The sequence below is a fragment of the Ursus maritimus genome, unplaced genomic scaffold (assembly GCF_017311325.1).
Source record: "Ursus maritimus isolate PB19 unplaced genomic scaffold, ASM1731132v1 scaffold_30, whole genome shotgun sequence".
Lineage (NCBI taxonomy): Eukaryota > Metazoa > Chordata > Mammalia > Carnivora > Ursidae > Ursus > Ursus maritimus.
The window spans coordinates 4,710,408-4,736,420 of record NW_024425564.1 but is presented as its reverse complement, the minus strand read 5'-3'; the positions used below and the strand labels follow the sequence as shown (position 1 = coordinate 4,736,420).

The 26,013-nt window shown below is 55.3% G+C and overlaps 2 protein-coding genes across 2 annotated transcripts in view; one reads left to right on the top strand and one right to left on the bottom strand.

Annotated features, from left to right (window-relative positions):
- ITPR3 (inositol 1,4,5-trisphosphate receptor type 3) overlaps nucleotides 1–9,734 on the top strand; it is an 81,539-nt gene extending 71,805 nt beyond the window's left edge. The window contains exons 51-60 of the mRNA XM_040644612.1: nucleotides 1,889–2,014; nucleotides 2,457–2,629; nucleotides 3,324–3,488; nucleotides 4,148–4,340; nucleotides 4,812–4,916; nucleotides 5,003–5,130; nucleotides 5,954–6,119; nucleotides 6,721–6,881; nucleotides 8,030–8,191; nucleotides 8,871–9,734. Coding sequence (XP_040500546.1) covers nucleotides 1,889–2,014; nucleotides 2,457–2,629; nucleotides 3,324–3,488; nucleotides 4,148–4,340; nucleotides 4,812–4,916; nucleotides 5,003–5,130; nucleotides 5,954–6,119; nucleotides 6,721–6,881; nucleotides 8,030–8,191; nucleotides 8,871–8,939 — 1,448 coding nt within the window. The 3' untranslated portion in view covers nucleotides 8,940–9,734. The remainder of the gene's footprint in view (nucleotides 1–1,888; nucleotides 2,015–2,456; nucleotides 2,630–3,323; nucleotides 3,489–4,147; nucleotides 4,341–4,811; nucleotides 4,917–5,002; nucleotides 5,131–5,953; nucleotides 6,120–6,720; nucleotides 6,882–8,029; nucleotides 8,192–8,870) is intronic.
- A 999-nt stretch (nucleotides 9,735–10,733) lies between these two features.
- On the bottom strand, nucleotides 10,734–24,651 carry LOC103665552 (ubiquinol-cytochrome-c reductase complex assembly factor 2). Its single transcript, XM_008693501.2, has 4 exons — nucleotides 24,468–24,651; nucleotides 14,787–14,861; nucleotides 13,904–13,973; nucleotides 10,734–10,914 (listed from the first exon to the last, which is right to left on the bottom strand). Exons 1-4 carry the CDS (start codon nucleotides 24,603–24,605, stop codon nucleotides 10,787–10,789), a joined length of 411 nt encoding a protein of 136 aa, XP_008691723.2. The 5' UTR covers nucleotides 24,606–24,651; the 3' UTR covers nucleotides 10,734–10,786.
- Between the last annotated feature and the right edge of the window lie 1,362 nt (nucleotides 24,652–26,013).

Here is a 26,013-nt window from a genome sequence, read left to right as displayed (position 1 = left end):
CGGGGGGGGGGGGGCGCTGGATTTGCAGGACGCTTCTCAGCAAGCCCTGGGGGACAGTGGGGAACACGGAGGCCGTGGCACATCTTCCGGGCCTAGAGAGGCTGTTGGGGACTAGACAGAGGAAGGGGTTGTTGGGGGGCACGGTGAGGGCTCTCACACTGCGGCCTGTCCCCCTCTCCCCACCTCTCTGCAGGACAATGCCTCCAAGCTGCTCTTGGCTCTGATGGAGAGCCGGCACGACAGTGAAAACGCGGAACGAATCCTCATCAGCCTGCGGCCCCAGGAGCTGGTGAGGCTGGGCCAGGAGTCCGGTGGGAAGGCTTGAGTGGGTGGGGTGTGGGGGGACAGGACAGGGATTAGGGCATTCCTACGCCCCAGGAAGACTGGCGTTCAAACAGGCGCTGCCCCACCAGGTGGACGTCATCAAGAAGGCCTACGTGCAGGAGGAGGAGCGTGAGAACTCAGAGGTGAGCCCACGCGAAGTGGGCCACAATATCTACATTCTGGCGCTGCAGGTACCAGCCCCCCCCGTGGCCCCGCCCCCGGCGGCCCTGCCCCCCCGTGACCACGCCCCGTGACTCCGCGCCTCTCTCCCCCTCTCCCGCAGCTCTCCAGGCACAACAAGCAGCTGCAGCACCTGCTGAAGCCGGTGAAGCGCATCCAAGAGGAGGAGGCCGAGGGCATCTCTTCCATGGTGGGGGCCCGGGGACCAGGCTGGATGTGGGGCGGGGCTTAGACTTAGGGGCGGGGCTGGGGAGAGATTGGTTGGTGGGCTGGTATCTGGAGGTGAGGCTAGGGATTGAGGGCGGGGAAGAGGGCAGAGGGGAGAGCGGAGGGCCCGCAGGAATCAGGATGAGGCCGGGGGCAGGGCCAGGAGCTCTGGGCGGAGCGCGACCGGGGGGCGTGGCCTGAATCTGAGTAAAGAGCTAGAATTGGGGGGTGGAGGGCCGGGCTCAGGGCGGGAAGAGTCAGACGGGCGGCCCGGCTGAAACCTAGACGTACAAGTGGAAGCGAAGCTCAGGGACGGGTCTGGAAGCCCAGAGCAGGACAGCGGAGGGCGGTGACTGCCCTCTGGGATTGTCCGGACATGGCTCTCCCACTACCCTTTCTTAATTTGGGGCTGCATCCTAGTTGGGCTGGGCTGGCTCTGGTCCGGTTGGGGAACCCTCGCGCACGTAGGGCGGGGTGGCAGGCAGTGGGGAATTGCGGGGCCTGACCTCAGCGGCCCCTCTACCCCCAGCTCAGCCTCAACAACAAGCAGCTATCCCAGATGCTCAAGTCCTCAGCGCCTGCCCAGGAGGAGGAGGAGGACCCCCTGGCCTACTACGAGAACCACACGTCCCAGATAGAGGTAGGGCCGGAGGCAGAGGGGGCACTGGGAGTCAGGGCCGGGCCCCTGGCCCTTGGTGGCAAGGGCCTAGGTGTGACCTCGTGTCTGTGTGCGCCCAGATCGTGCGGCAGGACCGCAGCATGGAGCAGATAGTGTTCCCGGTGCCTGGCATCTGCCAGTTCTTGACGGAGGAGACCAAGCACCGGCTCTTCACCACCACGGAGCAGGACGAGCAGGGCAGCAAAGTGAGCGACTTCTTCGACCAGTCCTCCTTCCTGCACAACGAAATGGAATGGCAGCGCAAGCTCCGCAGTGAGGACCCCCGCGGGGGCGGGCGGGCCAGGCCGGGGCTGGAGCTGCTCAGTGGCGCCCCCTGCGGACCCCCCTTACCTGCTGGTGGTGGCCGCACCCCACCCCACCCCTGGGAGGGTTCCAGTCACGTTTTCCTCCTGAAGTGGGGCCTGGAGCTCGTGCCAGCGCTGAGGGCCCGTGTGGGTGGGTGGAGAACGTGAAGGAGAGACCCCGCTCTCACCGGCCCGCCGCCACCCCCTCCCCCAGGCATGCCACTGATCTACTGGTTCTCCCGCCGCATGACCCTGTGGGGCAGTATTTCCTTCAACCTGGCGGTCTTTATCAACCTCATCATCGCCTTCTTCTACCCCTACATGGAGGGCGCGTCCACAGGTGGGGACACAAGGCTGGCAGGCTCCCCCTCCCTGGCTGTGGGCAGAGCCTTGGGGCCAGCCGGGCTCTGCCGGGACCAGAGGCAGAGTGGGGAAAAGCACCCTGGCCCTGCTCTTCGGGCTCTGCACCCTGGCCTGGGGAGACACAGACGTGGTCCTGTGGGACAGACGGGGTCCTTGACCTCGAGACAGTACATGCCCCTCGCTCCGTCTCTGTCACACACAAACACGAGCCAGAGGTCAGATATGGTAGCAGCACCTGAATGGGCCTCCTGCCTTAAGCCCCGTCGGGCAGGTGTGATGGTGGGGGGGGACCCTAATACCAGGTGACCAAGACCTTTATAGGGAAGGTTTCTAGGAGGAGGCGGCTTCTCGGGTGTGCCGGGGCTGGGGCCGTGGTGGGCTTCACTGAGCGGTGCTCGCCCCTGCACCCTGGCCCCCAGGCGTGCTGGGCTCCCCACTCATCTCGCTGCTCTTCTGGATCCTCATCTGCTTCTCCATCGCCGCCCTGTTCACCAAGCGCTACAGCGTCCGGCCCCTCATCGTGGCGCTCATTCTGCGCTCCATCTACTACCTGGGCATCGGGCCCACACTCAGCATCCTGGGCGCCCTCAACGTGAGTGCCGGCAGGACCCCACCCCACCCCCGCTCGCGGTGCCGTAGGACCTCGCGCCGCGGGCCGCCTCCCAGCAGCTGCTGCTCTGCCCTATCCTGCTTGTCCCTGTGATGGGATCAAGCTTGTTAGAGACCCACGGTTAGGGCTGTTCTGTGCCTCCTCCCCTCCCTGGACCACCTGGGGCAGCCGGCACTCAGAGCGAGCCAGCCAGGAGTCACTGGGGGCCCCAGCTTCAGGGCTGCTGTGTGCACGGTGTTAGTGGGGCGCTGCCCAAAGGCACTATTCACACTGCAGACAGCACAGATTTGTATGTCGTGACGATTCCTGACCGCTGGAAATAAAAAGTATCTGGAGCGGGGAGGGGTGGGCCAGGCGCCTTTTCTTAACTGACCCGGTCGCCGTAAAGGCCAGGGTTGGTCTGTCCAACTCCGCCCTCCTTTATCTGCATCTCACTTTCTTCCTGGAGCCAGGGACCCCAGGGGCTTCTCCCCATTCTATCCCAGGAGCCCAGATACATTTCTGGAAGCATTTTCATTAATGCCGAGCCTGCCAGGCTGAGCAGGACCGGCTCAGATCCGCTCCACGGAAGGGCCGCCAGCCTCTGAGCTGGGCACTGGGCGAGCACAGTGGCAGGGAGTGGAGATCTGGGGTGGGTGGTGGGACACTGATCCCCACGCCCTGTACTCGCCCCCAGCTGACCAACAAGATCGTCTTTGTGGTGAGCTTCGTGGGCAACCGCGGCACCTTCATCCGGGGCTATAAGGCCATGGTCATGGACATGGAGTTCCTCTACCACGTGGGCTACATCCTGACCAGTGTCCTGGGCCTCTTCGTCCACGAGCTCTTCTACAGCATCCTGGTGAGCCTGTTGGGGGCTGGGGCGGGCAGGGGCGTGGGGGCGGTCGGGGCTCTCCTCAAGCTGCTGGCGGTTCCCAGCACCAGGCTCTCCGTCCCGTCCTCTTGCTGTGGGGCTGGGAGAGATGGATTTCCCGAGTCCTCCTCTGCCTGACTCCGCCTGGCCTTCAGGGCCCTGCTGGCCACTCCTGACCCCCGTCTGGAACCAGGGTTTGCGTCCCAGCTTGGACACTACTAGCTTTATAATTTGGGGCAAGTTTCTTAACTGCCCCGTGCCTCCATTTCTGTATCTGTAAAATGAGGATAATTAATAGCACATACCTTCTATAATAATTGTGAGGTCGCCATGAGCTTAATACACAAAAATCACATCGAATGCATCCTGGCAGGTAGCGAGCGCACTTTAAGAGTTGGCCATCTTTCTCCCCCCGTGTGTGGGATTTGCCTGCCCGTTCACACATTACGCCTTCTTCTGGGCCACACTCCCTTCTCTTGGCCTTAGAACGCCAGGTTCCTCTGAGCAGCCTCCCCCGACAGGCCCACTAGGCTGGTTCCACCTGCCAAACACAGACCCTTCTGGAGGAGCCTGGGGGAAACCACCGGGAGCCGGGCAGCCCTGGGATCCAGTGGCGCCTGCGGTCCCTCATGGCCCTGTCCCTGCAGCTCTTTGACCTCATCTACCGTGAGGAGACGCTGTTCAACGTCATCAAGAGCGTGACTCGCAATGGCCGCTCCATCCTGCTGACCGCCCTGCTGGCCCTCATCCTCGTCTACCTCTTCTCCATCGTTGGCTTCCTCTTCCTCAAGGATGACTTCATCCTCGAAGTCGACCGGTTGCCCGGCAATCACTCTGGAGGTCTGGCGGCCCCTCTCCTTGGCGGGTGTGGGGACTGAGGGGGGCTGCACACATGACTTGTGTCAGGACCAGGCCCTGGGAGTGCTTATCCACCAGGCTCCCTGCCTCAGTTTCTCCTCTTGGGTTCCAGGGAGGTCTAGCTATGCCAATCTGCCTCCCTTTTCCCTGGCACAGACTGAGGGGGTGGGAGAGCCCTGGTTCGGCTCCCTGAAGAGCCTCTTGCTTGCAGACCCTGGCATTCGTGTTAAACTTGGTATTTGCTGCGGCTGCCTGTGTGCCAGGCTCAGGGGTGCAGACCCCCTTCCTGCCCTTCGTGCACAGCCCAGTGGGGGCGAGGGCACGAAGACCCTTCACTTGTAGCTGGGCAGAGTCGGGAGGCTTCGTGGAGGATGTGATGCTGGGGACACAATCTGGGGAATGAGAAGGCCCGCTATGTCCTTATCCTGGTGACCTCATCCATGTCCTCTCTAGCCAGTCCCCTGGGCATGCCACATGGAGCTGCCACATTCATGGGCACGTGCAGCGGGGACAAGCTGAACTGTGTGTCAGGGGTCTCGGTGCCTGAGGTCCTGGAAGGTGAGGGCAGTGTGCCTCGGGAGCCTGGGGGAGGGGCGCGGGGGCAGGGGGCTCGGCCTGGGTGTGAGCACACACTCCGCGTGTAGGGAACAAGGAGCTGGAGAGCACGGAGCGGGCCTGTGACACGCTGCTGATGTGCATCGTCACTGTCATGAACCACGGGCTGCGCAACGGTGGCGGCGTGGGCGACATTCTCCGCAAGCCCTCCAAAGACGTGAGCATGCCCTGCCCCACTCCCAAATCCACACGGCCCAAGCCCTGGCCCGGTCAGCCACTGTGAGGTCCTGCCGCTGGCTCACGGCCTGGCAGAGCGGCTTGGCCCCCACCTTGCATCCCCTTTCCCAGCTCTCCCACAGATCAAAGTGCAGTTAGGTGGTTGTTGAGTTTCCCCACCTGACTCCGCTCACACATCCCTATCAGCTCACCATAGTCGCTCTAAGGAAAGACCTTGGCAACCACGCTTTGCCCAGGCTAGGGAAGGCGTGAGTCAGACGTCGGGCGGATCCCCGGCTACGCTGGCTTCATCTGTGAGGCAGGGCCCCAGCCCACGGTGGGGGCGGGCAGGGTGGGGAAGCTGATTCGGCTCCACGAGGCCTCAGGATTTGACTCGGGCAGCCAGGGGTTACTAGTAGTCAGTCTGTCCTCAGTCGCATGGGGGCGAGAAGCTGCTTCCTGGCCAGAGTTTCTAGAATGTGTGAGGCCAGGCATCCTCGGGCGGGGCAGAGGAATTCAGAGCTGGCTCTGCCCCCTGACCAAAAGTCAGGGGCAGAGACAAGCCTCCACCTGCAGCCTCAGTGCCCCGCGCCAGACTCCTTCCACAGGGCTGAGACCCAGCTGGTATCCTGAGTCCGCTCTTTCCTGACCCACAGTCAGGGCCTGCGGTTGCAGTGCTCGCTGCCCGGAGTGAGGCTGGGTCGGCCTTGCTGCCCTCGGGGCCCCGGGAGCCAGACGCCTTCGTTCCCCTCTGCTGAGGGCCGGGCTCCTCGGTCAGCGCCCTGGCCCCTTCCTGAGCCTGGCCTCCCTGCCTCGCCCCGCAGGAGTCTCTCTTCCCGGCCCGCGTGGTCTACGACCTCCTGTTCTTCTTTGTTGTCATCATCATCGTGCTGAACCTTATCTTCGGTGTGATCATCGACACCTTTGCCGACCTGCGCAGCGAGAAGCAGAAGAAGGAGGAGATTCTCAAGACCACGTGCTTCATCTGCGGTGAGGCCCCGATCCTGCCCTCACGGGCCGAGGCGGGGCTGGGGCAGCCTGTCTGGCCTTTCCCCGGTTCCCGGGGCCGCTGGGGCTGCGGCTCGATAGCCGTCTGCTCACCCTACCCTTGGGGAGAATAGGACCCTGCCTGGGCTGAGAGAAGGGGGTGGGAAAGAGCCTCAGAAACCATTCCTCCGAACCTCAGTTCACAGAGGAAACCGAAGCTCTCTGGTCTCCGTCCAGCGCTCTTCGGACTGCTGGTAGGAGGTGCTAGCCCCTTCGCCACAGCCTAAGGAGCAGGCCTCCCCTGCGACACAAACCCCTTCTCAACTGTTCCTGCTTCGCCCGGCTCGGAAGGCTGGCTGCCACGGTCCTTAGCCGCCGTGGAGGGCCGCAGCCGTGGCAGGGCGGGGGCCCCGCGGCCAAGCGGCTGGTGCCTTCAATAGAAATGACCTAAGTAGGCCGGGGTGGGCTGTCACACGTGTTCACCAGCCCCATCAGCCTGAGAACGAATGCCCCCACCGCACCAAGAGGCGGGGTCTGCTCGGCCAGGGGGCCCCAGGTGGCTCTGGGAGGCCGATGGTTTCGTCCTCACCCTCGGCATCCTCAGGTCTGGAGAGAGACAAGTTTGATAACAAGACCGTGTCATTTGAGGAGCACATCAAGTTCGAACACAACATGTGGAACTACCTGTACTTCATCGTGCTGGTCCGCGTGAAAAACAAGACGGACTACACGGGCCCCGAGAGCTACGTGGCCCAGATGATCAAGGTGTGGACCCGGGAGGAGCGGCCGTGGCCGCCGGGGTGGGACCGCTGGGAACACCTGTGGAAAGGCCGGCCTCCCCGGAGCCCCGCCAGCGGCCCGTGCTACGGAGGGGCCTCTGAGCTCTTCTGCACGGGCTCTGTTGTCAGGAAAGAGCCCACAGCGCACCCATCAGCCCCAAAGGATGTGCATGGTGTCCCCGGGGCCTGGGGGTGCCCGATAGTGAGGAATCGGGGGAGCAGGGCCGACGCTGCCCCGGCTGCTGCTCTGCGGACCATGCTGAGGCAGCCTTTTCCAGCTCGGCAAGAGGAAGGGCAGCTTCCCAAAGCTTTGGATGGTCCAGGCTGAGAGGGAGCCTGGAAAAACTTGCAACTACCAGACAGGAGGAATCAGAGTTACTCTGTCCGATTTCCGTAGTGATGAAGGGAGTGAAGGCAGTGAATTACAAAAAAAAAAAGTCTTGCAGTGTTTCGGGAAAAGGAAGCCCATCCGTTCCATCAAATGTACATCTTCAACTTACTGCACAATGGATAAACTGCAGGCTAGAAGGAAAGACCTGTTTGGGGGGGGAGGGGGGTTCTATTGGTTTTCGAAGTCTGTAATTTGAGCTGATCTTTGAGTACAGGTTTATCTGTTGATCTGAGAACTCACAGCTTGTGACAAGGAGCCAGAAAACTCACGGCCCCCTCCCCCTCCTCCTGTGTCCCAGGAAACGTGGCCTTGCCTCTCCGACACATGTCCGATGCCAGCAGAGTTTCCCCTCCCTCAACGTGCCATGTGTCTGACTCGCATCTTCCTGGGGTGTGGGGTGTGTGTGGTGGGGTGGGGCGGAAGGAAGGAAGGAAGGAGCTTCAGGGTCTGGTACCGAGCCCCTCCTCCACCTCTCGCAGGGTGTTAGGAGAGTAAACAGATGGTGCCGATATCAGAGAGACTAGCCTGTCCCAGTGCACTGGCCTCTCAACGCCCCGCTGAGGGTTCACCGCCAGCTCTCTGGCTCGGGGGAGGACCCCAGTCGGTGCAGATTTTCCCATGACACATCCCTGGGGAGTAATTTGTCCAGGGTGTGACAGCAGGCTCCCCTCCATTACTGCTTTTCTAAACGAGGCCTTCCTAGGCTCAGCCCAGCTCGCTCATCCCGCCGGGATCTTTTTCAGAACAAGAACCTGGACTGGTTCCCCCGGATGAGGGCCATGTCCCTAGTGAGCAACGAGGGGGAAGGGGAGCAGAATGAGATCCGGATTCTTCAGGACAAGCTCAACTCCACCATGAAGCTGGTGTCTCACCTCACTGCCCAGCTCAACGAGCTCAAGGAGCAGGTGTGTATCCAGGCCCATCCCGGACCCACCCTTGGGGGTCCCACGCTGCGCAGCTTCAGACCCTCACTGGAGGTCACAGCCCAGCCTCCGGTGCAGGGCGGAGGGGAGGGTGCTGGGGCTCTCACGGTCCTTCCTTTACTTCTTGGGTCTGGGGTGGAAGGTGCCACAGACACTCTTCCCCACCCCCCTCCCCGGAAAGCTAGACTGAGGTTGGCAGCCCCTGTCTGTGAGCCCCCTGAAAGACAGCCAAGTGGACCCTTGGTAGAGGTGTGAGGGTTCCTCCCCCTCCCTTCCCCCCTCACCCCTAGCAGCTGCTAGGGAGGCTCTCTGAGGGATTCACCAGTGATGGGGGAGGTCAAGGCATCCTACTTCTCAAGATCCCTTCTTGCCCAGAGCATCCTCCTCTCTATCCAGCAGTGGCTAAATGAGGCTAGACAGCCCCTCTTTTAGGGGGGGTGGTTCCCCAGCTGCACCACATCAGGGTTTGTGATGCACTAATCGAGGACAAGGGTTTGGGGCGGACATCCTCATACACCCTGGGGGAGCCTTGGGCCGCTGCCAGCGCTGAACGGCAGCTGGGCCCACTGGGCAGGGGGCCGGGCACCAGCCCCACCCCAGTGCCCATGGAGGGAGGGTGCCGGGCTGCCTGAGCGGATGTGTGGGCCCCATTTAATCCTAGATGACAGAGCAGCGGAAGCGCAGGCAACGCCTGGGCTTTGTGGACGTCCAGACCTGCATGAGCCGCTGAGGAGAGCCACCGAGGCCCCGACGGGGCAGCCGTCACAGACAGCTGGGGCAGGAATGCTGCTCCTTCCCCTGGGTCAGGTGGCCCGGCCAGCCCGCCAGCCTCTCAAGGCCAGGTGCCACTTGGCTTCCAGCTCCCATTCTGCTGGACACCCTCGAGCCATCCCAGGCTCTGGCCAGCATGGAGTGGGGAGCCGCAGAGCTGACAGTCCTGCCTAGAGCCATTGGAGACGACTCAGAAAGTCACTGGGACTCAGCTTACCTTAATGCCTTAGAGGAAGAGAAGTCGTCTGGAAGGACGACCGACCGCTTTGTCCCTTAAAGCAGTAACTGACATTCCTGTGTTCCTTGCGGGTCGTTAGGAGTGGGGTTGCCTCTTTATTCTAAGCACTACATTTCGGCTTCCCCTGCTCCCGGGGGAGGTGCGGTAATGCTGTTGTTGCTAGTGATTTTAGTGCTCTGTTATTTAACTTATTCAGGGGTGCCATGCTCAGCCCTGGCTGCATGGCTCCCCCCGGGCCCCAGATCTGCTGTAGACAGCACGGAGACCTCATCATCCAGGCCATCCCTCTGGCTCGGCCCCACGGAGACTGTGACCCGAGGACGAAGAGCCTTGCTCCTGGGACCTGCCTCTTCCTAGTAGGCCTGCTGAGAAGCGTCACTGGCCCAGATGACAAGGCCCGGGTGTGTTTGAGTGGCTGGTTTTTGACTGCTTGTTTTATCTCTTGGTGTAACATTTTACAGATCTTTTGGCCTGAGAACTAATGTTAATTGCCTTAAATAAATTAATAGAACTCTAGTCCCTGAGAAAGGGATGCTGTTTTCTACGCTCCCCAGGGGCTGTGGGGGTTCCTGTGGCACACAGGCAGGGGACAGACTATGAGCCCTTGCCCACCAGCCTGGCCTCACCTCGGGCTCTTGGTGGACACCCCGAGTGCACCCCGTTTTGCAGCAAGGCCTGGACAGAACCGTGTTGCAATAGAACTGGTTTGTATTTTATTGTATGTGTTTTAAAACATCCTGAGGAGTCCAGGTACAGATGAGGTCAAGAGCTCACATTCACTTCTTCCCCTTGAGGGGTGCCGTCAGCCCTGCCCGACCCCTTCTCTCGGCTCTGTGCTTGACAGAAGCAAGCTCAAGTGGGGGACATGAACATTTACGAAAGAGCTAAGGTTCCATGAAATAATAAGGTGACCCTGTGTGTGGCCCTGGCCGGGGGCTTTCGTCCAGTGACCTCCCACACAACCCTCCCAGAGTGCTAAAGCCGACCGCAACCCGAGTCCCCGCCCGGCCAAGGCCGTCCGTAGCTCTACTCTGGCCCTTAAGCTAACCTGGAACGTGGGCTTTCTGCAAGGTCAAGGGCAGAGGACGTGGCTCCGTCCTTCTGAGTCAGTGCGAATGAGGGCCAAGCAGGCTCTTCTCATCTCTCCGCCCCACCACCTCCTGCTGCTTTCTGGTTGCAACAGGATGCCTTCAATATTTACCGCTGTTTTTGGCTCTCCCCCAGGAGCTCCGACAACAAAAGGGAGCCTGAGAGTCTTGCCAGGAGCCAGCAGACCCCCGCTGGCAGGTGGGGCTCCTGTGGCTGCGCAGGAAGCACCTTGCCCAGAGGCCCCGTCACCTTCCCTTCTCAGGCCCAGACGGCAGACCTGCATTTCCTCTCCTCTGGAGACTTCCCTACCCTGACCGGCGGGCGGGGTGGACGCTCGATGGCATCCCTTCTCAGGCAGAAGCTTTCTTCAGAGCAGCAAGGGCTTCCTTTTTGTGAAAGCTGGAGGAGATTCCCAAACCGTGAGGATGGGGGAAATCAGGGTAGTTTTATTTATGATGGCAACGTACAAGACTCCACACTTAGGTGCGCGGGCGAGATAAGGACCGAGCCCAGGCCTTCTGCTTCTCCTCGGGATTCCTGGGGGCAAACTTCTCCTGCAGTTTCTTCCACATGCCTTTATTCACTTCCTTAAACTCTTCCAAGGTGTCTGCAAGAGGGGAAGACAATAAATAAATAAATAGACCGAAATCAACAAATTGATTATATAAATTGGCCCCACAGGCTTTTGCCATCCGAGCACACCTTGATTTTTACAGTGTGGTCCTGAGAGAGGGAAGCATGGCCCCAACTTCTGATAAGCAAATCAGATGGGCTCACAGAAAAATAACCGCTCGTGTGGATGGAGCACCTTTGTAGCAGGCCCCATGTGAAGCACCCCGTGCCTTACGGCGGTCTCCGCCCACATCTAAGCTGGGCCCCCGCTGCCCGGTTCCACAGGACCAGCAAAGAAATGGCCCTGCCATGTCAGCGACACATCCCTTGGGCCCAAAGGCCCAGAGGCTTTCTCTCAAAGCTGGGCCTGCGCCACACAGACCTTGCCGTCTCCACTTCTCAGATGTGGAAACTGAGGCAGAGGGAGGCGAGGTAACTTGCTCAGGTCACACAGCTTGGAAGCGCTGGAGCTGGGATGTGGAGCCAGGCAGTGTGGGCCCGCCACATGCTGTGGGCTTGAGCGAGGGGTGGGGGCAGGTGGACCCCACTGATCATTTCCTCACTGGGAAACAAATGATTTAGCCCTGTCAGCCTCAGGTTCCTCGTCTGTAGGTGAAGAGCGCAACGCCTGCCTCCAAAGTCGCGGACTAAAGGAAACAGAAGAATTTGCTTGGCGCCCGGCCTGCACTCGAGAAAAGCTGGCCATCTTCATAGCTCTGAAGGCAGTAGGGGGCTGGCTGGTGAGAGCTAGTGGGGCCCTTGTTTAAGAACACACACGCACAAACACACCCACACCCCGCAGGAACCAAACCCAGCTTCCTCAGTCTTGGCACGACTGACATGGTGGGCCAGAGAAAGCCTCGTTGTGGGGCTGACCTGCTCACTGGAGGGTGTCTAGCAGCAACTTGGCCTCTACCCACTAGATGTCAGTAGCAGCCCCCCGCCCGGCCCCTAGCTGGGACATCTAAAAATGTCTCCAGACGTGGTCACACGGCAACGTGGCAGGTTCCCCCCTCCCCCCACCCCGTGGAGAACCACCGGTCTAAAGGCTCTCCAGGGCTAAAGTTCTATGCTGCCTAATTTTTTTTTTATTAAAGATTTTGTTTATTTATTCAACAGAGATAGAGACAGCCAGCGAGAGAGGGAACACAAGCAGGGGGAGTGGGAGAGGAAGAAGCAGGCTCATAGCGGAGGAGCCTGATGTGGGGCTCGATCCCATAACGCTGGGACCACGCCCTGAGCCGAAGGCATTCGCTCAACTGCTGTGCCACCCAGGCGCCCCTATGCTGCCTAATTTTAACTGTATTTTAAATTTAGATTTTCACATAGTATTGTTTAAATTTCATAGCCTAGATTTTCCTTGGTTAACAAAACTTCTAGAGAAAAAAGAAGAACCTTCCTGAACAAAAAAGTAACTTACATTTATCGTCAGTGGGCTCTGGACTAAATGAGGACATACACTGTACCTCAGCCATGAGCCCAACATCCCACCCTGAAAACTTTCCAGAAGTCTAGGTTTTCTTGTGGGCACAAAGTGGGATGCTGAGGGGTTCTTGTCCACTTGCAAGCCATGAGGCCTCTGTTTCAGAGTCTCCCATGACCCCAAGCCCCAGGGGGACACCCTTGGGCCCCAGACCTTGGCCACATTTCAGACTCGCCAGGCCCTCAAACACTGTAAGGTGTGTATTCTTGCCTTGTCAGAGGAAACAATCAGGAAGCTTGTGCCACAGAGTCGCAACAAAAATATGCGGGTTCTCGTGAAAACAAATTATCAGCAAATTTCCCAGAGCTGAACTCCTGGCCAGAACAAGGTAAAGCCACAAGCCAGTGATGGGGAGTCTTCCAACTCCCCGTCCTTTGCTGCAGTCTGTTGCCCCCCCCACCCAATCGCAGAGGTGTCCAGGGACTAACAAGGAGGATGGAGGCTGGGCCTCTGGAACTTATTTCCATTCTAATTGCCAGTTCAAACTTTGTTCAAACCCTCTGGGGCCCTCAGAGTGACACGGTGCATCAATGTTGGTAACTGCATGCATCCAGGGACGGGAATACGTTTATGTACATATTTTTAAAAACTGTTGATAAATTAATTCTGCCTGGCCGAAACACCTTTACCCCAGTTTTCCAGAGTACTGTAACAAAAATAGGATCAGGGTTGACATACAATAGCAGGTGACACTGCCAGGTTTTAATCTGTTCAGAAGGCAAGAGTTCTCTGGAAGGCCAAATCCCCAAAACTTAGCTGCTGAAAGGCTGCCAGAGGAATAGGAAAGAGAAATTTCTAGAGTACCAGAAGGTGAATGTTTCAGGGCCATGCCCTTGCAGAAAAGGTTAGCCTATTTTTATATATGGTATCCTTGGCAATAAAAATAGTAATTTTCCAGAACCTGCCTACTTCAACCCAGGCTCCCCTTGCCACTACCCCCAACTCCCCCTTTGGTGACAATGGAGATGGGGAAGTAAGGAGGGGACAGCTAGGCAGGGTATTTCCTTTCCTGTTAATTGAGGTCTGTCGACAACTCCCAAACGTACCTAGTTAAACCCATATCTAACCCACAAACCACGTCCCCTGGGTCAGATAACTCTCCGACGGATATCCCCATACACGCTTATTGAATGGCTTTTTGTTTTAATTAAAACCCTCATTGTTTATAAAGCCCCCTTAGGACCATAAAAATAAAATTATTTTCCTTCCATCCTGATTTCAACTACTTCCATTTGGCAAATACGTATTCCCCTGTTCCCTGCTGCCCAGCCTTGAATTTAAAAGCTCTAAAGATGGATTTTCTTTTTTTAAATAATGCCTTTGACCTTCTCCATATTCTATGGCCAAAAAGCATGAGCCCCGAAGCTTCAGAATTTCCTCTGGGCTATTCCACAAGACTTTCCATCAAGCGGAGTGATCTTATTAGACAATTCCCCTTGGCTGCTCGAACTCAAAGCATCATTTGCAAACCGACCAGAAAGGGCAGCTGGGTTGTCAATACCTGTGGACAGGATCAGCTTGTACTCTTCCACGGACAGGCCACTGAAGCTCGTGTCTCTGGGGCGAGGGTACTGGTCACATGGGACAAAGAGGACAGAGAGGGTGGGGGAGAGATTAGTTCTGCAGTACAATCTGAGACCTGATGATCCTGGAGAAGCCTTGCTCTCCCCGCACAGTTCACCGCACAGTTCAACCCACTGCAAGCCAGAGGCCCAGCTAGAAGAGCAGCGCCACCTAGAGGTCAAATACTTGGCTTCCCTTGACGAGACCCAAGAATCCTCCGGAAAAGTAGGCTGTGTGATTCAGGAGGTCTGGGTGTGGCCCGATTCTGCATTTCAAACCAGCTCCCAGGGGATGCCTACACGGCTGTCGTGGACCCCACTCTGAGCTGAGAGGATTTAGAAGAAATCCCTTTTCCCTGTAAGCCAGGCATTTGGCTGTGTGTATCTCTGGAGTTACTGAACACATTGTTCAAGCTTGGGGAGAAGCACACTCAAAGGAATTTGACAGTAATCACGCCAGGGCCTGTCTGACTGGACTTTCCCAAGGCACCCATCTTTATCACCAGAGTGTGGGGGAAATGCCAGCTCCGTCAGAGTAGATGGGAAAATACACGTAAGGCCCAACAGTTGTCAGATACACCCTAAGCACACACTGGTCTATAAAACACATGGCTCTTATTCAGAATTAGAAATAGCTTTTATTTAGGTGACCTAAAAGCCTCTACCAGGCGCCTTTGTTGGCTTGGTTGAAATTACTGGTTACATTTGAGAGTAGCAAAACCACAATTCTTTACAAAGCACTGTATAATCAGAGTTTCACTCTCTCTCATTGGTCACTTCCAGTCCAAGGGCTGGGGATATAAAAAGGACTGGCCCACTCACCTTGTGTTTGTAATAGTTTGAATGGAGTCGTGCTAAGCTCTCATACATCTGATCACAGGCCTCAGGCTCTGCAATCTGAAAAACAAAGAACCCCCCAAGGAAGTAAGCAAACAAGCCGGCTCCAGGAAGGACCCCACTTACGCAAGGCACGAGGCAGCCTAGCAACTTAGCACTAGCTTCCCCACTCCGTGGGACGCAAACTTGGCCTCCAGCTCCAGTTATTAGAAAGCTATTAGAAATCGCCTCATCATGAGAATCCACCTCATCAACTCCCCAACCTGCAGAAAAACTCCATCGATCCACGGGCAAACATCTGTTGGGCATGTGACCTGTGGATCACCGCACCAGCTGCAGCGCGGGCCACCCCAATGAAAATACAGCATCTGAAAGGTGAGCCTCCCGGCGGTGTGGGCGGTCAGAAACGGGGGTGGGGGGAGGCACATGCTCAGCGTACAGCAAGGGAGACGGCAGGCAGCACCAGGTTCTGAAAGATGCGCAGGGGTTGGGGAGCAGAAGGGAGCACGGAGAGGCCTTCCCAGTGGAGGCATGTGTGAGCAGGAGGAGGCACGGATGCTATCTACGTTTCAGGTCCCATCAGTTTGGCCGAGGGCCTGAATATGCAGGGGAAGAGCCTGGGCAGGTGAAAAAAGCAAGAGCTTTTTGACTCAAACCTTCCATATGAAATGTATTAAATACTCTTTTATGAAAGGCAAAAAAAAAAAAATCATCCGAGCTTTCACCTGTGGTGAGCCGTTACAATTTTACAAGGAAAGAAACAAGGCAGTACTTGGTTGAACTGAGGAGAATCCAGAGGGAGAGTCCAATTAGGTCCTGCCAGAAAGGAGAGGGCCCCAACACGGAGGACTTGCGAAGAGAAGGGGGGAAATCAAGACATACCCTGGTGCCCTTGCTGGAAACTACGGGAAAGACAGACACGCACAGATGTGAGGTGGGTCGTCCCCGTTCAGCCCTCTCTTTAGTCATCCCTTCCTTCTGCCCTTGCTAAGATTTATCTATGGACCGTTGTGCGATTCTGCCAGGAATTCTGAAAGCTCCCCAGAAAAAAACCTTTCTCTTTTATGTTTTTCCCCAGAATTCAAATGAAGAATTTTTCCAACTTAAATCCTTTCTCGAAGAAGGCAAAGCATAAATAAATCAGTAGTTAAGTGTTTTAATAAGGCAGCTCTGCTTCTGCCTCTGTGCGCGTGTCAAATGAGGTCCCCACTTCACAGCCAACAAAAAAAGATGATCCGTCNTGTAGTTTTACTTGATCTGTCCCTGGGTTCGGGCCACTCATCACGAGAGTGCCCAGGAAGCCACATCAGAAGAGAGAGGGTTCTGGGCTGAGGAGGTAGCCCGTGTCCGCTGAGTAATAATCAAAGGCATTACTTGAACAGAAAGAAGGGATGGAAAAATGTAAGGGCAGGAAGGGGGCGGGGGGAATCCAGCTGGAACCGAATTCTGCAACACACACTTCGGAGGAAAGCATTTCGAACATTATGGCTTCAGCGGGGCACACACAACCACGAGCTAGCACGGAAGGTAGGAGGACAGAGGGTACGAGACACAAAAGGAAACAGAGAATAATGCCAGCACCAAGTTTTAAATATTATGGCGATTATCAAAAGAAAATCGCGTGTTTCATCTTTTGCTTGCGATCTTCATTCTTGTGTGGACGGGTTCACTTACGAATTTAAAAGTCATGCACCGAGGGGCGCCGGGGTGGCTCAGTCAGTGAAGCGGCTGCCTTCGGCTCAGGCTGTGATCCCGGGGTCCTGGGTTCAAGCCCCGCATCACGCTCCTTGCTTAGTGGGGAGCCTGCTTCTTCTTCTCCCTCTGTCCCTCCCCCTACTTGTTCTTGCTCTCTCTCTCTCTCAAATAAGTAAAATCTTTTTTAAAAAAATCACATGCCAAGAACCTGCAGCGTGCACGGCCCTGTGTAGGAGCAGGTCTCCGTGGCTGTGGAGAGCAGTGGAGTCACACCGCCTGCCTCGGAATCTTGGCTCCTTCACTTATCAGAAACGGGATGCTGGGCAAATCATGCGATCTCCCCGTCCCCCACACTTCAGAAAAACACTGCCACATTCGCTTTATCACCCTCTCTATATATACACGTTTTCTTTCTGATCCATTTGAGAGTAAGCTGGAGCGTGAGGCTCCTTCATGCCGTAATGTTTCAGTCTGTCTCCCGAGAACAAGGGCATTCTCTTATGTAACGACGGGTCAGTGATCAAATTCAGGACACCTGACATTGATGCAACACTTTCATCTAGTTCATCATCCGTATTCCAATTCTGTCAATTGTCTCAGTTATAATCCTTACGTAAAAAAAAAAAAAAAAATCCTTTTGGCCCAGGATCACCTACGGCATTTATGTGTCGTGTAGCCCTCTCCTTTCAGCTGGGACAGTTCCCCGGCCTTTGTCTTTCAAGCACTGACATTTCTGAAGCATACCCGCCAACTTAACCTTTCTTTTAAAAGAAAAGATAATAATAGTCCCTATTTCTGAGGGTGCTGCGAGGGAAAATGAGGTAATGCCTGGATTGCTCTGAAGTTGGGGCCTGGAACACTGATCAATGTGAGTGATTAGCTTTTCTTAATATTATTGGTAGTGAACGGCTGTAGCAGGAAACGCCGGCCTCCACCTCACCAACTACCCTGAGACAGGTAATCCTGGTGACAGTGCAATGAGGGCTGCGGTGGACCCTGCCAGGGGAGATCGACCAGCCGGCCGGAGGGCCATGGCTCAGGACGAGCAGCGGCTATCAGAAGAAGGGGGGGCTCTCTGCGCACAGGGCCAGCTAAAGCACATGCCCGGGGGAGAGGCACTGAGGGCATTCTCAGATCAGTGTTGCCCGTGTGACCGCGGGGCTGTGGGCAGGGATGGAGTAATGAAGGCATGGAAGATTGCCCCACCCGACCACGCCACCGGCGCAGACGCTGTTGGCTCCCAGCGGCCACCAGGCACCCCCACGTCAGTTCGATGGGGATCAAACACCGACCCTGGGTCTCTGCCCGGTGAGCTGTCACCTGTGGCACCTCTTCTTTGCCTGATGGCTGCTCATCTGGACCCTCCCCTCCTATCACCATCCGACCACCTTCCCACCCGAGCCTTTATTCACACCTGCGACTTGCCCTCCTCACAGCTCTCCTGGGCTTCCATCACTGCTGTCAGGCCACCAACACAGCGCTTCCCGATCAAACCCCCAATCTAACGTGGTCCTCGCCCTTGGAAATCTTGCCCGTGCAAGTTCTCCTCCTGCTTCTCTAATGGTGAGAATTTGCCACGGGGCTACTCAGCTACTCCTACTACACCCTTGAGGCGATGAGCAGCTGTCCTCTTCCTTCCTGTCTTTTCCTGTCTCTGCAGGGGCAGCAGGGCAGAGGAGGGGCACAGAGGGAGGCCGGGGTCACCCTTGCAGAGCGCTGCTCCTGGGAGGGCAAAGGGCATAGGGTCTGAATGCAAAAAGCAAGGGGATGATCTGAGCTCCCTCAACCTCTTAAAATTCCTTCGGTATTAATGACACAGCCTCCTAGATATTTTACATAATGCCCGGGACTCCATTAACAATCCAAGAAGGAACCAAACACCTAATAAGAACCAATCACCAAAAAATGAACTGGTCACCCAACTTCTCGTTTGAGGCCAGAAGGTGTGTACGAGGCTGTAAGAGCAGCTCGGAGGAGGAGATGAAAGCAGACAGGCCAACTTCTAGCCAGTTGTGAGTGCCCGAGAGCAAAAGCAGCCACGGCCAATTCCAGGTACCGGGCACAACCAACCCAAGCTCATTGGGTTACCATTTAAAAGGATTATCGATAGAAGTATCTGTCTGATTCCAGAAGCCTTGCCACACTCCTACATCCTACACTTTATTCACAGACTCCAGTACAAATGTTTCTGAATTTGGAAATATACCGTTTTCCTGAAGAAATGTACTGTGCACTTTTAGAAATATTCTTACACACAAGCTTTAAATTACCTGATTTTGCATTCACACCTAATGAGATTACGGACGTTTTAGGACTAATAGTAGCTCTGGGTTTGAAAAAGGCAGCAGTGGGACATTATGAAAAATTCAGCTCTGCTCCCTAAATGTGAATAAAATAGATGTTCAACTGACATAGTGTCCGTTATGGCTCTATTTTTGCTCCTTTTGCATTTCCCCTGCTCAGTCGTCAGTAAATTTCTCTTTACCATATTAAACTTTTATACATACAAATCTACATCAGTGCCGCAGGCACTGATTTGGATTTTCAAAATTGAATTTTGGGTGGTGACTGCAACTGGTACACACAGCGCCCTGATTCTAGTCACACAAAGGGACGCATAAGCACTTTTGGGAAAGGGTGTTGCAAACTGCTTTGCTAATTAAGGTAGAGCTGGATTCGGTCCAGAAGGATCTATGAAAAAAGGTTTTCATGGCTTGGTAATGAACTTCTGAAATGAGTTCATTCCGTTACGGGAGCCTGTTCCCTTCAATTCTACTGCAAATCTATTTCTTGAGCACCTACTATGCAGAGTGCTCTGCTAGGGGCCTGCGAGGGGACATAAAACCCAGCCTCGGCCTCGGAGAAGTTGGCAGTCAAGCCGAGGAGACAAGACGGGTATGCATTAAAAATCAAACATGGGCCTGGGGCAGCGTGGAACCGAGCGCTAGAGTTACAGGAAATCAGGGGTGGGAGCGGGTCACCAGGCCGGGCTGACAGGCAGGTGTCGCAGGGGTCTTGAGTTGCAGTGCAGTGACAGTTCCCGGAGTGAGGGGGAGCCGAGGCCCGCACTGAGGAGCGCAGTGGCAAGGCTGGAGCTGGGCGTGGGTAAACGGGGATGAGAGGAGTGGCTGGGAGGACGCAAGAAAAAGCAGGGGACAAGGACATTTTAGGCAAAGCGGGGTCTTTCTTAAGCTGAGCCAAGGCGTGCTGGGAAGGCAGCAACTCTTGGCAAGCCTTGTGTGTCTGAGGGGTGGTGTCCACAGCGCACTAGATTCTCGAAGGTTAAGAAGCACTTACGTTGCGGCCAATGTGGGAGGCAATGAGAGGCCAGGGCACGTGCTGGGGTGTGGCGAGAGGCAAAACACAGGCTGGCACCAAGGCTCGGGGGACAGTGAAGGCCTCACACACCTGCCTGCCACTCAGCCAGGAGGCAACGGGCAGACCCAGAGCGCTCCGAGGAAAGCGGAGACCCACTGAAAGTGGTCAATAATTTACCCCTCTAGGAGGATGAGCACCTAGATCTCTAACCACGCGCAGAAGGCTGCCATCTCGTGGTCTCCACGCAACCTTAACTCACTTTAGCTCCGCCTGCAACTGGAGAGGAGAAAAAAGATGGCGCTGTCTGCATTCCCTCCCAGAGATGATTCTCCTCACAACTCCTGCTGTGCAGTGGGTTCAGTATTAGAGCTAAAAATAGCGTAACTGTCCTCAGGCCATGCCTCAGAAACTGGCCTTCTGGGGGCCCGCACCTGGGGGGGGGCACGCTGAGGGGGCGTCCCCGCGGCCGGCCCAGGCAGCGGTGGCCACACCGAGGAAGCCGAAGACCAGGGCTCCGCCGGGTGACCGAGACAAGAGAGTCATATGCAACCTTCGCATTCTCCCCTGAGAACTGCGAATAGCATTTACGTTACTGCAAACCCAAGACACAGTTCAACTTTTTTCAAACGAGGCTGATGTGATTTAAACCCGGGCATGATGCAAGAACTCACTGGTGGGTGAGCCCCTTCCTGGGTGGCCGCGCTTCCAGGCTGTTCCTCAGAGCTGTGCCCTGTGCTAGGTTTGTGGGTGCTGGTGTGCAGTCAGGGATCTTTCAGGAAGCCGCTCCGTGCACCTAAAGAACTCATTAGAAGGACTGGCCCCTTTCCCTGTACTTAAGTCAACAATGGAGAGTTGTTTTGCCACCTTCTCCCACATCGTGATTCTTTTATGAAGCTCTTGGTGCTGCAGGGGATGTGTTTTCTTGAAGAAACTGTATTCAGAGGGGGCAAAACCCATAACCATTAACTTTCAAAAAACTGCACAAACGGACAGAGGGTGTAAGAGGTGTTAAGTGTGTTCCTGCTTCCCACCATCACCTCCCTCTTGGGGGGTTCGGGGTGGACCGTGAGACTCCCCAAAGGGCAATCTCAAGGGGAATTAATGGAGGCGGAGGTTTCTGTACTCTGCGTTCAAGTCTGAATGACTGACTCGCTTTCTAGTGAGTCTGGCCCTTCTGCACTGGTACCCCACCTGAGGGTCATCTTTCTTCCAATCTGTATGAGGGGGGTCATGGCTGGGGCAAAGAAAAGCAGGTGGCTAAACACAGGGAGACATTTACTTCTTTGGCAAAACTGTCATTGGTTCAAAAAGGTTGGAGCAGGGCATGAGAGAAAAGGGTGGCTTGATGTTCATGGAACAAGAGACCTTTTTAGCAAGAAAGAACGTGGGAGAAATGGCAGCTGAGGAGAGATGAGGCACCAAGGAGGCAACGCCAGATCAGGACCAGGACAGCTGCTTACTTGCCTGGCCACTGACTCCCAGGGGATCCTGAGTAAGTTGTTTTACGTTTCTGCCTTGTCTGTAAAATGGGAATAAGTGATGGCCACTTTCCCCAGCTGCACTGATTAAATTCAGTGAGAATATGCATGCAAACGAGTGCCTGGCATGTGTTCAGTGTTATTGTTAAGGGGCAGGAAGCCAAGAGGCTGAGAGGACTGCCTGCCTCTCTCCACTACAAGAACAAGGAGGCTGTGGAGCAGAGCTGCCTCCCTGTCTAGTCCGATCTTTCTGGCAACTGGCGTAACCAAGGGAGAGCTCCCCACCCATCAGCCAACTGGGTCTAATGCTTGCTGCCGGCTGCCAGCTTAATGAAGAGTCTACCAGAACCACCTTTCTTTCTCAAGGTTTATAAATGTTCCGGGGTGTCAGTGGGAGTGACTCACAGTGCTGTTCTCGATTCTGGCAAGGGGCTGCTCCCTCTAAAAATTATCACCAAGATTTACTAAGCCCAGCAGCATTCTCAGGTGCCATCAGGATGAGGTACCATGACAGTGGTCCTGAGTAATGTGCTTGCTGCCACCATGAAATACTGGTTCACTCTACCAGGGATGCATTCATCAGCAGCTCCAGAACCATCAACAGAGCCATGACTTGCATCTAAAACCATGACTCAAATCTGTGTGGGCCTTCAACTGATTAGAACTATCTCCCCAGGTGATGACAAAGGATGACAACTCCAAAGGAGAAAGCTCTACCCTCCTTTCCTCGGTCCTCTTACACTACTAAGTCAAGTAGGCGAACATCACACTCTCTCACCTCCCCAAGGCTCCAGCCTCTGTCAGCCTCCCTGCTGGCTGCTTTCACCACCTGAATTTCAGTAGAGTAAATTGCACATCTACCCGACTGTTAAGTTTCTTGACGGTACGGACCAGGCTATGTCCCTCTTCTGGAGTTCTTAAGGTTCCCCCCACACAGCAGGCTCTCAAATTCTTACCACTCAGGACACAGAAATAGTCCTTCTCACTCTTCTCTACTTTTCTCCACCTAGTTCTGCCACACCTGCGACTGCGTTCAAATGATTTTTGTCTCGACCCATAACCGGTCATTTACTTAATCTATTCATCCAGACATTTACTGGTTGTCCTTTATGTGCCAAGAACTATGCTAGGCGCTGGGGGAAGACAATAAATGGCATCCTCTCTATTCTTAGGAGGCTCACACTACAAATACGTTGGGAACAGAGCCCTACAAAAGTCTAAGGAGTTTGTAGAGTTGGGACTGGATACAATTCTTGCCTTTGAGATCTTGATACGTTGGACCAGTGAAGACCACTGTAAAAGGTGCATCAGTGGAGTGCCCCCCCCCACTTCCCCCAATTCCTGAGCCAGACACTTCATCCATGCCCTCCACCCAGTCTGGGATCTGGTTTCAGTGGTGCCCCTGGGCATGTTCTTGCTCCATGAGGTGGTCTGGCTTGGCTCTTTGTTGGGCTAAGTTGCAAAAAAACATGTTCCTGCTTTGACAGGTCGCGGCCAAGTTTGGCAAAAGTCATTTCTTCAGGTTGTGTGTTTATGTATCCCATTTCCTATCTCTGACCTCTTGCCTGAGCCCCAGGCTCAAATATCCCACTGCCTACTTGACATTTCCACTTGGAGGTAAGTCCACTTGGCATCTCAAATTTAACATGTCTAACACTGAACTCAAGATGTTCTTCCCACACCCCACCTGCTCCTCATCTAGTCTTTCCCATCTCAGTAAATGGCACCTCCTCCCACCCAGTTGCTCAGGCCAAAAAAATCTAGGTGTTATCACTGGTTTCTCTTTTTCCCTTTACGTCACATCCACTATATTAGCAAGTCCCATTGAAGCAACCTTCACAGTGCAACCTGCATCTAGCCACTCCGTCTCCTGTGCTGCGTCCCTCGTCCAAATCACCATTACTTCTTGCCAGAGTAGCCTTTTCTCCAGCCTCCTTGTTTCTATCCTTGCCCCCTATAATCCATTCACCACATGCAACCAGAATGATCTTTTAAAACAAATAAATTAGGTCATGTCAGTCTTCACAAACCTCCCCAGTGGCTTCTCGCTGGCCTTATGATAAAATTCAACTCCGAACCAAAGCCTATAGGACCCTACTGGGCCTGGCTCTTGTCCTCCTCTGACCTCAACTCTTGGCAAACTCCATCTCACTCATTCCCCTTCAACCACTCTGGCTTCCTTTCTGTTCCCTAACACGCCAGTCTGTTTCCTGCCTAGGGCCTTTGCCTGGAATGCCCTTCCCACCAAGTATACAGTCAGCTCATCTTCTTCCCTTATGTCTCATCTATGTGTCACCTCCTGAGCCAGGCCTTCTCTATCAGAACTCGTATTACCCTTCTATCATGCTATTCTATTTTACATCTGGCACAGGACTGATCTGGACTATCATACATATGTCTACTTGCTTACTGTGTCCCAGACAAGAATGCAAACTTCAACTTCAGGTGGACAGGACCCCGTCTGTCTAATTCACTGCTGTCTCCCCAGCACCTAGCACAGTTCCCAGCACACGGTGGGTGCTCAATGAATATGTGCTGTGTATGAATGAGTCCCAGAGCCGTCCTAGCACCGACCTGGAGGAGAGCAAGAACGTAGATCTACTACTCACACAGGGGCAAGGGTTGAGGTCCCAAACCTGCTGCGAGGGCTTACAGGGGCCCAGGTAGCACACAAAGGCTTAGCTGGGGCCCTGCAGAGGTCCTTGGGGTTCAGCTCAGTCACTGCACAACACTGCGGCGTAATAGCACTGTGTCAGGGAAACTACAAGCCTGCGACTGTTACCATCTACGACTGCTGTGCGCCTCAACCCTGGCTGCACCTAGAATCATCTGGTGAAGTTACAAAATACTGAGGCCAAAGCCCCAACCCCAGAGGTTCTGATTCAGTAAGGCTGAATGGTTCCTGACATCTAGATTTTTAAAAAGCTTCTTCAGTAACTCCAAGGTGCAGCCAGATGAGAGCACTGGGTAAAAGGCTGGGTGGTCGCTCTCTGCAGTTCCCGGAGGGGGGGTGGTGGTACAGGAGTGTCCGCGCGCACGTGCGGCCAGGGAGGGAAGGCTCGCGCATGCGTGGACCCCACTGCTCGCCCGCTCGTCGGCCCCGCCCATGCCTCGTCCTTTCCACCCCTCGCCCCAACCGCCACCCCGCTACAGGCGGACCCCACAGTCCGGTCACCTGGGTGTTTTCTCCCTCCCGAAAGGCCTGTGCTACCCGCTGCCGCAGGTAAGCGCCCAAGTCCCGGCCCCGTTTGGTCTCGTCCACTGGCCATTCCTCACAGAGCTTAAGGAAACGCCGGTAGCGGCTGGCCGCCATTTTGGGCCCCGTTCTCCCCGCCCTTGAGGGAGGAGTCGGCGCGACAGGCGGCGCTTGCGCACTTAGGCTCTCCGGCTTCCAGGGGAGTAGGGCTGGGAGGGTGGAATGAGCATGCGCGAGTTCGCGGGCTCTCCGGCGCTCTCCGGAGAGGGGCGCTGCTCTCCTGTCTCTGCGAGAGGAGCTAATTCAGTGTTCCTCCTCCTGGTAACGGCCCAGCTCCCAGGGGCCAGTCAGATGCGGAGTACCCCAGGGAGAGGTTTGCTTCTCATTTTTCAATGACTGCACAAGCTCCAGACTAACAAACTTCCTCCGAGACCTCTGCTAATTTGCATAAACGAATACATTTGCATGTAAATACAGGTTGTTATTCGATGAAGATGTGTATGAACTTAATCCCATAGCACTAGAGAAAGTTGTTCGCCTCCCCTTCTCTCCTTTCACGGCCCGGTACTTGTCACTACCACTTGGTACTGCTCCTTAGCTCTCGTTCGTCCTTCCCCAGGCCCTGTTAGTATCCCTTCAGAGCTCCCCTCCCCACACCAGGCACGTGTCCCTGGGAGGCACAGATCTGCCAGCTTGAGCAAAGTCAGCTGGGTTGATTCAGCCTGGGAAACTTGTTTTACCAGGTCTTTTCTTATATATCTCCAGCTGCAGCATCATGTGGGATGTCATCATTTTTCTTTTCAAGATACCCCCACCAGTTTCCTTAAGAAATCCTCAGCCTGGCTTTGCTGAGCCGGTCTCTGTCTTCACAGTCATACAACATTCAGCTTTCCCCAAACCTCTTCCTTCTCACCTGCCTACTTTGTAAAGGTAAATCCAGGAGACTCTTGCCTTCAAGGAGTAGACTTGAGTAGTGGATACACAACCCGAACACAAGTTCAAAGTGTTAGAGAATGCTGGAGAGTTTGGAGAAAGAAATACCACTTCTAGCTGTTCAGGGGAATAAGGGGAGAAAGATCAGAGATGGCTTCTGAAGGAGATGGCATTTGGGCTGGACCTTGAAGGATAGTTAGGATTTGGATGAGTGGGAATGAAAGGTTCCTGAGCAGCAAGAGCCAGGCCTGGGGCAGGAATGGGAGACAGAAGAGGAGGAAGGGGTTTAATCTGAGGAAAGACCAGTGGGTGGTTTTAACAAGGATCAGCTTCGAACTGTTCTGAAGACCTTAAGAGTAAAGACCTATTAAATGAGCACCTCTGGGGACCTGGGGTGTGCAGTGCACACTTGAGGTAAATGAGTTCAGGCAGTGCCTACCTGAGGTTAGGAGAGCTCAGGAGGAGTGGAAAATGAGGTTTTCAGGGGCACCCCCATCTTTTCCCAGTCCAGCAGTACCTTCCACCTCTATCCTCCACATCAGCTATATTTATAGCCACATAGTTTTGATGGCTGCCATGAGGTCTAAAGGTC